This window comes from Motacilla alba, chromosome 2 (assembly GCF_015832195.1).
Source record: "Motacilla alba alba isolate MOTALB_02 chromosome 2, Motacilla_alba_V1.0_pri, whole genome shotgun sequence".
Taxonomy (NCBI): Eukaryota; Metazoa; Chordata; class Aves; order Passeriformes; family Motacillidae; genus Motacilla; species Motacilla alba.
In genome coordinates this window covers 110,250,287-110,261,808 of record NC_052017.1, presented here as the reverse complement: position 1 = coordinate 110,261,808, position 11,522 = coordinate 110,250,287, and the positions used below count along the sequence as shown (strand labels likewise).

The 11,522-nt window shown below is 36.3% G+C and overlaps 1 protein-coding gene across 2 annotated transcripts in view; it reads right to left on the bottom strand.

Annotated features, from left to right (window-relative positions):
• Positions 1–4,665: 4,665 nt before the first annotated feature.
• UBE2V2 (ubiquitin conjugating enzyme E2 V2) overlaps positions 4,666–11,522 on the bottom strand; it is a 28,402-nt gene continuing 21,545 nt past the window's right edge. For both annotated transcript variants that reach the window (XM_038128023.1, XM_038128024.1), the window contains exon 4: positions 4,666–6,766. In XM_038128023.1, coding sequence (XP_037983951.1) covers positions 6,620–6,766 — 147 coding nt within the window. In that variant the 3' untranslated portion in view covers positions 4,666–6,619. The remainder of the gene's footprint in view (positions 6,767–11,522) is intronic.

Here is an 11,522-nt window from a genome sequence, read left to right as displayed (position 1 = left end):
TGTCTTTAAATAGTACAGACATAAATCAGATTCCAGCTATCACACACAAAAGCACCTACCACAGAACTCTTCATTCTTGCTCTGGCTGAGCACAAGTCACTGGTCACCCCTCTAGCTAGATAACTCTATAATGTAATTTTAACTCTGTAGTGGCAAACATGTAAAAAACAGGCAAATACTTAATTGGCATGTCAGTTTTAAGTAGACAGAGAACCACATACTTTATGAATGGTGTCAGGAGTTGTATATACTTGAAGGGTAAGAATTTCTTCCCTCTCCACTGCCCTTCTGTCTTCAACCACAGGCTCATTTAGTGCAGCACGTGTGATCTGTCCATCTGTCAAGTAAAGCAGTGCACCATTCTTGCTGGCTTCAGTTTTAATACTAGAATCATACAGGTATTATAGGATTATACAAAAAAGTACAATAAAATATTAGAGACTGTGAGTTAACGTTGTTAACACTGCATGAGTAACACATCAATTCCAAACAAATCTGAAGGTAAAAGTCAAGAGGTTTTCAAATGCCAGAAGAAATAGTTTCTACTATAAGGAACACAAGCAGTTCAGAATATATTTTTCAACAGATTGAAAGCAAGGTGGTAGAACGAAGAGCTTCCAAAACAGTACTCTGTTCACAGCAGCCCACTCCAAAGATCAAAAACCATTACACTACTTATTGAGGTGACACTCAAAGACTTCAAATAATGAGTGTTTAATGCACAATCTGAATGACAGCTCAAGGAAGAAAAGAATTATCACAGTCATTGGACAGATATAAAGACATTGTTAACTAGAAACGTCATGGCTTTTAACTTTCATATTATTTCACTATTTCAAAGTTACAGCATTAAAGAAATGATAGCACTACCTTGGCATGAAAATTTTCCTATATATGCAACGACTCTTACATATGGTGCTGACTTAAAGGACAGAGGTGTTGAAACATTTTCTGATAATGCTGTAATTAATCTCACATAGTGCAACAAGTTAGGAGTATCATATGATACACTAAATTTAATCTGCAAATCTTCAGACAGAAAAAAAATGTACACATGACAGGAAATAGTTTCAGAAAACACAACCTAAGATGACAATGACCATCTCCACAAATCCTCAAATTGTGATGTTGTGGCAAGGAGTTATTTTAGATTTCTCAGAAGCAGACAGTACCAGAGTTCAAAGTGCAACGTACCTCCCAGAGATGGGAAATAATGCTCTCTCCCAAAACCACAGTCGTGCAAACAACACTGGAGGAATGTGACAGCCAGAAAAGGGCAGGGCTGTTGGCAATTTCCCAATACCATGACAAAAGCAGACCTTTTAGTAGACTTTTCTCAGAATGGTATTGACTCTCTTAACTACACAGACACATTTAAACCCAAAACTGCTGATCACCAACCACTTAGATCAATGTGGAAACTAAAGAGCCAGCTGCCACCACCACACGCTTCCATACTTTTGGTTTACACAGCTCCTCATTGTGGCAGGTTTTGCCAAAACTTGAGAGAAACAAAGTCATCTCAACCTGCTGTACTTCACCAACTGTATGCAACAACTTCCAACAACAGTATGCAGGAATATTCTATCTTTAAAAAGTGAAAGAGATGAAGAGAACTGGGTTAAGTCCTGTGAGACTGACTTTAAGGAATTCCAAATGCTACATCATTTCCCAAAGTCATTCTGTGAAGCTGAACCCTCACTCCCATACTAACCCAATTTTTATGATGCTGGAAGATCTGCTAGAAACATCCTCTTCACAGCTCTACTGTTTGAGGTGCTCTCATCCTAATTGAAACAGCTCTTTATTTCAGGGACAATTAGAAAAATACAGAAAATTCTTCATGTGCTATTTACAAGTCAAGTCAGTAAGAGATGTGTTTACCTTTTATCAGGTTTCTTCTTTTCTTGGTAATTTTTAGTACAAATTGCAGAGGGAAATCAAACTCTTCCCCCCTCCCCTTGTCATTCCCGCATGCTTAAAAATAATAATAATAATAGGATATAATAATAGTAATATTAAAATTGAAATAGCCAATCTGTTAAATCAGCATACCTACACATTTGTAACAATCAGCATGGAGAAGAGTAGGAACAAGCAGAAACCAGCTTAGGAAACTTTCATAGTATGACTGCACAGCCATTCCTTCAGTACTTCTAATTTAATAAATATACAGTTTGGGGTTTTCTAACCCAAACTATGTAAGTTTATAAATTTTAAATTATAAAACCATGTTTACATTTAATCCATACTGCTTATACTAAAAGCAGAAGGTTGGGATGCTGCTGTTAAGAAGCGGTGAAAAGTCATAAATTAATATAGAAAACACAACTTTTATCAAGAGATCCAAAACACTGGTTCTATGTGCATTATCTCAACATCTTCCATTAAGTTATACAGTTTGTCACTTATATAAATAATTTTTAAAATATTTACCTCTATTTTTAAATGGTAAAGACTAAAAACTTTATAGAACTGCTTGAATATGGATATTACTTGACAGTTGGCTTATGTGTATTTTAAAGAACAGAATTGACTGTACATAAACTTATAGCTCTTTACAAATTGAGCTGAAAGTATACATCCATTCAGTAAAAAATTAAAAAAAATTAAAAACCACTATGACCACTGACAGTAACACTATGGTAATGTAAGAAGTTATTTTGTGGAGAGTTTTTTAAAGCACAAAGGATGTTATTTTTACACTTCCAGCATTATTTCCTTCATATTTCAGCCCATGATCAGTCAGGTCAACAGAAAATGTACAGCACATTGATTCAGGGAATAAGGCAGTCAGCAGAACAAAAACCAGAAAAACAATTGTTTCAATAGAGAGTTAAAACAGATGGATTAACAAGTTTCAAAGCTTTTTTTTTTTAATTTATTATCATTATTATTAAATAAAGACTACAGACAGTCATGTTCCTCCAACACCTCCCCACTTCATAAATCTTTCAAGCTTCACAAAAGAGTTCTGAACACATTATTTAGAAACATTGACGAGAAACAAATTTTGTCCCGCTGCTTCACATCTATCTGGAATTTTACTCACATAAAAGACCAACAGGAGTTTTAAGTCATCTTTCTTTGGTACAGTAACACATATTCAGACTTGCTTAGTACCAGTTTGCTCCTCCTCTAGCAGTTGATATCAGCCACACCAGGGCAATCTGGCTGAGTCTTCATAAACTAGAGGCCAGAATTAAAGCAAGTAGTAGTCAGACATCCTGCTCCTGCCACATTACAATTATCTGGTGGCCTACTAAGTGTGCCTTCTGCATCAAAAAAGAGCATAAGAGAAGTGTAACTTATATTTTTAGGCCTTGAGCTATTGTTCCAAAGCTACCGAATAGCTACAAACTCACCATATAAGTAACCATGTAAAGCACAAACACTTGTCTAAATTATACAGTTATTACCATTATAGATGATCAGCTATCATAATATGCACTAGAATTTTTCCTTAGATATCCCCTATACAGTAACAAACATTTAGGAGGAATGTGCATTATGCATTTGTTTGATAATAGTTGAGGGACGCACTGCTGACTCTGTCTTGCTTGGTGAAACGTATTCTCAGCTTGCACTCAGGAAGAGGAGAGCAGTCAAGGTCATTGGTAGCTTCACACCTTGCAATGTTTTCTGTACTTTATTATCTATGAGTAAGGCACATCATTTATAATGTGGCTATTTCCACAGGCTTGCTCACTGTATCTTAAGGTTTAACAAAGTATGAATCATACCATCTTTGGCTTTTTTTCTCTGCTTCATAGAAAATGTATCCGTGTCTCAAACAACCAAAACACAAGAACTTTGGCAATGCTTCAGAGCACAAAGATAGTTTAAATCCCAGCCAATGACCACCAACACGAAAAGAATTATGTATTTAGAGCTTTTCCACTTTGTCCCTCACTCAATTGGCTTCAAATGGTGCTCTTTGCAAGATTTATTTGATAATAGTTCAAATATGGGTTTGAAAAGAAAAAAAAAATACACATTTGGTAACAATGGCAAATTCAAATCTTGCCAAAAGAATGTAACACAAGTTAAATAGTCATGAGAGGAAAATTAAAATTCTGTCATCTAAGTAGAGTACCTAATGAGAATTTCAGAATATGAGAAAGCAAATTTGAAGTAAACACTGATCAGATATTGACATTTGCAAAACATAATTTTTCTGGAGGAGAGTAAGCACAGTGCTTCAAAATCTTCAGGTAGTATAAGAGTTTTGAGGAGGCTCTGAGCTTCATGCAGTAGTTGAAGGCATTTTAAAATTTCATAATTAATTACACTTCAGACTTGTCCCAGGGTGAGCAAAATAGAAAACCAACACACCTAAAATCACTGCAGGAATATTTTTGTAGTCATCCATGTATTACATGCTCCAGTGTCAGAGATCAGCTCAACTCCCTTCAGAACCAATTTTTCCTTCTGCAAAATATATCTGTTTAGAGCTCGATGTGCAGATTCTCACCAATACAAATGGACAGACTATTACAGGATCACCTTGTACCACACACAAGCATGCAAACAACAGGCTCTTCTTGATGCTCTGTGAATAAGCCTGTCTCTTGAATTATGTTACCAACCAAATAATAATCAACAAGCATTCTCTCAATAGCTTATGTTGTAATCTTCCCAAAAATTCACATCTCAGAACTGTACAGTTCCATTATTTTAATTGATTAAATATAGATTAGCAGTGTTAGTGTAAGAAAGAAGATTTAATGGCATCAAAGTCATTCCAATTAAAACAAGGGAAAAAAATGTTGCAATGCACTTCAGCCAAACCATCACAAATGATATGTTATATAAATACAGACACGAGGTAGCTGGCAGCTATGAATCCACCAATTCTGGAAGTGCCCAATTTGTCTAAAAAGCATAAATTGACAAATATCAATCAAACCTTTCCATTAAAAAAAAAAAGAATACCTAGTTTATTGCTTTTCATTGTTTACATCAGAAACAGGCAAAGGCTTATCAAGGAAAGTTACCTAGCTGTTGATGGCTTTTGATCATATCCACTTTTCAAAAGAACCACTAAATAAAACTTTGAATGCAAACAGCTGACTCACTCCCAATGTTACATATTCTCACCAAAATGAACAAAGGTTTGCATTCTCCAAGGTGAGAGGCAGGGAAAGAAGATATAGTATCCAAAAGAATAGCATTAACTACTTGCTTATGAGAAATCAATAACAGAAATAAAACCAGTGTGCCCACCAGACAGAATACATTGAGAATACAGACTACGGACTGCAGGAAAGGCAGAAAGCTTCTAGCTACGAACATAGTGGCATCACAGCAAATGATTCATCTTAAGCAGATGGAAGTATCATGATCTGTAGCACAGGTGTGATTTTTAGTAAAGCTTCCTGAAGTTTCTTTTTTATGTGTTTCAGAAAAGGAAAAAGAGTAACAGACAAATAACATAAAAGAGGAAAAAATGCAAGAAAGCAAGACAAAGGACTGAGAAGTAGGACAGACTTCAGCTATATGATCTGAAAACTGCTTAGAGGTCAAGTAAGCAAAGTGAAAGTTATGCCCATTTCTGGAAAGAATCTGGAGGAGAACTAAAGGGCAAATGGGTAGGCAAGGGGTTTTTGTTTGTTTTTATTTTGGGGTTGGTTTGGTGTTTGGGGTTAGGTTTTTTTAAATATATTTATATACACACACACAGAGTGCAAGTTTCTCTAAAGAAGTGATACTACAGATGACAGAACTCACTCCCCTGCAACATATGGAATATCTTGACCTCTCAAGTAAACTAAGCATACAAAAGTGATAAGAGCAAAAGGTGCACGTAACACCAGCAGCAACATTATGTTTGGCTTTCCACTACTTCTGCCAGTTACTGTACATATATTACATGACTATTATAGAAATGGCACAGCCTCAGACACTTTCCACATTTTATTTACATTTTAAGACTAACTTTAATCTCAATCACATATCCATACATTTCCTTTGTTTCACTAAAACTTAAATGCATGGTTTATTAGAACAAAGACTGTAAACAAATATTTGCCATGTCCAATACATGTAACACAGGAGCTGCTTAACAGAAATTAATCCCCCCATTTTATAAATACAGGTATCAAAACAATCCTGAACATACTTTGTGACACTACTAGTAGTCGGCACCCACACCCTTGCAAAATTAACAAGATGAGCAACGGTATTCACTGTACCTGCTACCTTAAAACAAATTTAACTGCAGCTCTTTTACTAAGCAAGATGGATAAAGCATGCCATTTATATTTTGCCTTCTCCAGAAATTATTTTCAGTAACATATATTATTCCACAGCAATCTGACACTTTCTGTCATGCTTTCATCTTGTAAACCTGAATTCCAATTATAGGCTATTTCAGGCTTATGCTTAAATGACAGTGCCTCAGTAAGAGAAAAAAAAATAATTGTGCTGCCTTTTTCTCCCATAGTGCCTGAAAACATATTGGGCATACATATATTATATATATTCTTACAAATGTCCAGGTCATGTATACCAGCTGAAATTCTTTAATGTGTGGGTGTTTGCATTGTGAGATTTAATCAAGACATTACATGAGTAGAAGGTTGTTGTTTTAAGACAGAAGTTTGAGAATCAGCTAAAATTAATTATTGTAAGTTTGTCCCTCTGGAGGTTGTGGAAGCTTCATATTTTCTTTGGACATCATTAGACGTCTTAGCTCTTGAAGTACAACTTTAATGCTATATGAATTTTGCCATTTTGCTAACACTGGTATGCTCCGTGCATCCACCTGGAAAAAGAAGAGAGAAATCTAATTTATGACTGAACACAAAATATCTACATAAATAACTGTTATCGACAGGTGCTCTAAGAAATGGTCTAAGCATTCCCTGACACCTTCTCTGTGGCATAAAGTCCCTGTGTTCCTAAAATATTTTAAGGAAAACAGTCATATACTTACACACAGATACAGATTCTGCAATAAAATCCATGCAGGTGGACCCTTCCATCTGTGCTGCTACTTATATTAGTGTGAAGGAAAGGAGGACGGGAGAAGGACATCAGCAAACTGTTCACTGCAAAACTTGAGCTGCTATCTCACAAAATTTTTAGGTTTTTTTCAAATTACCCCCAAAACAGACAAGTAATCACCTTCACTATGCTAATATATGCACCTGGCTGTTCCTCAGTTCTTTAAAAGAACCTGCCACACCAGAGTCCATAGAATACCTTTCTAAAGGAATATTTCCTTCATTATTTCTTTGCTACAGGTATTGTTGGTGATTTCTTTCACACAGATATTACACGGTGCTTCTGATACATCTAGAGGCACTACATGTATTAAAAATGTCTTGAAATACTGAAATCACTGTAATGCTCGGAACATTTCTTAGTTCTTTGATCCTTCTCACAGTAAGTCATCTTATGGAGCCGTGAAGATTACTGTACATCACTTACCAACTGGAATATGAACTGAAAGGAAAGGACATGGGACTTCTCCTATGCGTTTATAAAACCTGTGGGACAATTTACACAATTATATTATAACAGGGAGGTTTCCATAGGAAAGTCAGCAATTGAAGGTCATTCTGGGAATTGTTTTGGCAGCAGGTTAAGTCTCAGGCCCTGCATCAAGGAACTTAAGAGCACAGAGGGGCCTACAGCTGTGCAACAGCAAAGCAGGCCCTGGGGCAGGAATAGGGCTAGTGCATGCTACTGGATTCCTTTGGTAGAGTTGCTGCCCACATGGCTACAAGAGTGCTGGAAACCACTGTTTTTATGATTTAGGCAGCATAAAACATCAAGAAGTTTCTTATCCCATCTTAATTAGGGCAAGCTGAAAGAAAAAAAACCTGGAATCAGAAATGTTAACACAGATGTTTTATTTCTAGATTATTTGAAGTGAGACTATTTTCAGAACACCAGATGAGACTAAACCTTATTGTAGGAGGAAACTGAGGCCAAGGTTTAACAACATGCTGGCTTGGGCAGCAATTCTATCCCAAGAAACTTCTGTTCCCTCTCTTGTTCCTTTAATAGTGCTACTGCCTATCAGCTCAGGTAAACCATGTACGGGGAAATATTTTCTGAACTGAATTGACAGAACCCACCCAGTTTAAAGCACCACCTTGGAAAGAAGTCCCTAAGTAGGATCCTTGACCTTATTTACAGCTCAGCACTTATAAGCATTTCTTTTCACACCATGTTCTGCTCAGAGTTGGGAACCCTTTAAAGTCACCAGAGTTGCCAACAACAACTTGTATCATCAAGCTACAGTACGAATGGCAGTCAGATGACTTAATAATTATTGCAAACATTTGATAAAAAGAAAAACACCACCAACAGTAAAGCTCAGTTATGGAGCAACATCATGCCAGTTTAAAATATGTCAGTGTATGAGCCAATACTGAAAAAGGTTTTGAAAGTTAGCACTGGTGAAATTATCACAGTAACTCCTGTACTATTACTACTTTTTTAAAGGGGGATTTGGGTTAATGTGGTAGATAGGAGGCAAAATGGTTGGAAAGGAAGTTGCTCTGGGACTACGGAAATTAACATCTATCTTCAGTCTGGAAATTCTGCTTTCACACCATCCTTCTCCCCCTTGCTTCTCCTCAATTTTGCCTTTGTTGACTCCCTCAGGTCTGGATGTTTGCCTCAATTACAGCACACAGCAGCCAGTTGCCACTGGTGTTCAAATAATGCAGTTCTACAAAGACTGGAAAATGAGAGCTGATCACTTAAGAGTAAGCTCCTCTTGCTTTTCTTTTTTCCTGGGAATTTGCAACAAAAAAACTCACAGACTGCAAACTCTGCTTTAACATTGCTATGAATGTTTTCTGACTAAAGACTGCTGCAACATGACATTTTTGTTGCTTGTTTATCTCAAGTCTCTTTTCTGCAAGTCACCAACTTCTTTCATAACATCTTGCAGCAGTAAAGATTTTGGCTCAGGTTCTGTTTTCTTTCTTGCAGAATTGATTTCCAAGTTAGTGCATAATAAACTCACTTTATGGAAAACAGTGATAAGACGTTGAAATGTTTAAAGACATTTAAGAGAGTGACACAAACTATGTTCAAATCACACAAAAGCATTAGGTAATATTCAAATGCACATCCTGGAACACATTTCAAGGAGACATGTCAAGGTCACAAAAAAACTAACAAAGCTGCAAACTGCAATCTGAAGACTATTTTATTTAGACTATTTTATTGGGGGGTACACCACTGTGGAACCCCAAATAATAGCAAGAGAAGCAATATATAAAATTATTTTTTAAACAGTTGAAAATAAAACAAACTATTTTACACAATTATGCAAAGTATTCAGTGTTACCAAGTAACTTCAACAAGTAGCAAATGTCTACAGCAAACATAGTCAAAGCAGTAACTGGGCAGCTTACAGATTTACAGCTGAGAGTCCCTAGTGATTTAAAAGTAAACAAGTATTTCCAGCTGTAAATGGTATCTTAATGAACAGAAGTGATTGTAAATCCTGCAAGATAGACTGCTGAGCATTATTACAGATGCAAAAATCAGACAACCTCAAAAGAAAATGGGAAAAGAAACAGCACATTAGAATGCAACCTGTGTTTTATCAATATGAGTTACGTAAGTCTCCAAGAGAAAAGACCCTGTAGCATGAGGAATAATAACCTACAGTTTTACAACAGTAATGCCATTAGCACATAAAAGCATTTTGTGCAGCTCTACACAAGTACTTGGACTTGTTTTTCTGACCTTAGTAACCTAATTCTATATAGAAATACAGCAACTCTATAGGTAAATTAAAAAGAAAAAAAACACAAACTTTTTTCTTAACTTGCAGACAAGAAAAGAAAGACAATTTAACAGGGTGCCTCAGAGCACCTTAGTTTTTTGAGATAAAATATTCCTGAACTAGTTCTCTCCTTTCCTGCACTAAATTTATCAAACAGTGATTCCTGAAGATAAGGCTGAAAAGTTACTTACAAACTCCTCTCTCACAGATTAATCAAACAATAAAGCTGAACCTGCCAGTATTGATAAATTCATTACATACATGCCCTTTTCATGCGAAATGTAAAGGGATTTTTAAGTCAAGAAAATTGAGAACCATTGCCCACAGGGCAGTATGAGAATAATTTCCTTAGATCCCTAGTAACTGCACTTATCCATCTTTCCTCTCCACTACTCACACTCTAACTCAACAGAAATTATCACCCTCCAAAACTCCCAGTGTGGGCCCTACTTTTCCACAGATGTTAACTGGCACACAAGCCTACCTTAAAAACATTACAAATGTTCTGAGTATAATCTGCTAAGATAAAACAGTTTCAGCTGCTGTTCGTCTCAGGTCTCTTTTCAGCAAGTCACAACTTCCTCCTGACATCTATAAGCAATGTGACCAAAAGCTGGCCACATGTCAAAACCCAGGGTGCCTGCAAAAGCACAGATAGTAGAGGAAGTCTGCAGATGAAACCTTGCCATTAATTCAAAGAATTCAAACCACTTATGATCTATTAAATGAAAGATGACCAGAAAGTGGTAGAACAGCTTGGAAGAAACAGGAAGGAACTATCAGGAAGCAGCAATATTAACTGCTCCAGGATGCTGAACATGCTCCACTGTTTGTTTCACAGTTCCTCTAACAACCACAAAGACAAAATAAGATAAAATGTGAGACACTGGGCACAATAAAAATTACATAATGAATGTGGTTTAAATTCATTACTTATGAAAATTCTTTTCATTAAAAATACTATTTATTCCTATTTAAATCCATTAAAAACAGAAGTTATGCATTTGCATAGCAAATCCTTCATAAGATACACAAGTTTATCTTTTGGGGGAAAAAATCAATGATGGTTTGATGTAAGGTTATAAATTTATTAAAATCAATTTTTCCTGTAGCAATGACTCAATCTGAACAGTGCTTTTAAAATGACTAGGCAGATTTCCTGTCACAGTAGTCACCCTGTTCCTCAGCAAGCTGAGCGAATGTAGACTTTTCCAAACAAGCTCAAACTTACTGCCTTCAGTAAACATGAGCCTTCAGGCTCTGCTAGTCTAAGGTCCTGCTTGTGAAAACCAACACCTATACCTTGAGGTATGCAGAGATTAAGCCATGACGGCATACTTCTTCACTGAATCACAATAATACATGTTCCTATGGTACTAGGAAGAGGTATGAAAATCATCTTACAAACAACTATAAGCAGGTTTTGCTTCTCACAACTTCTCAATAAACACACACCCTTAGACAACAAGCCACAGCTGTCATTAAGGGCATGAGCCAATTTGCAGATAGCAATTTAACAGGATCTTCAGGTAGAGGAAAATTGTTAGCTACATGAAAGTATTTTCAGAGTAATTTTAGATTATTTCTGAAGCATTAGTGCACTAGCTTTGGACGACCAAGCAGAACACCACTCTACAACCTACAACAGCTCAAAAGATCCCCTGAGAACCTCTTCCCCTGCTACAGTCATTGAGACACTTGAGCATCACAGTTCAGTACTGTTAATTACAGACATGCAAGTCCATCTTTCTTTTTAAATCTTACA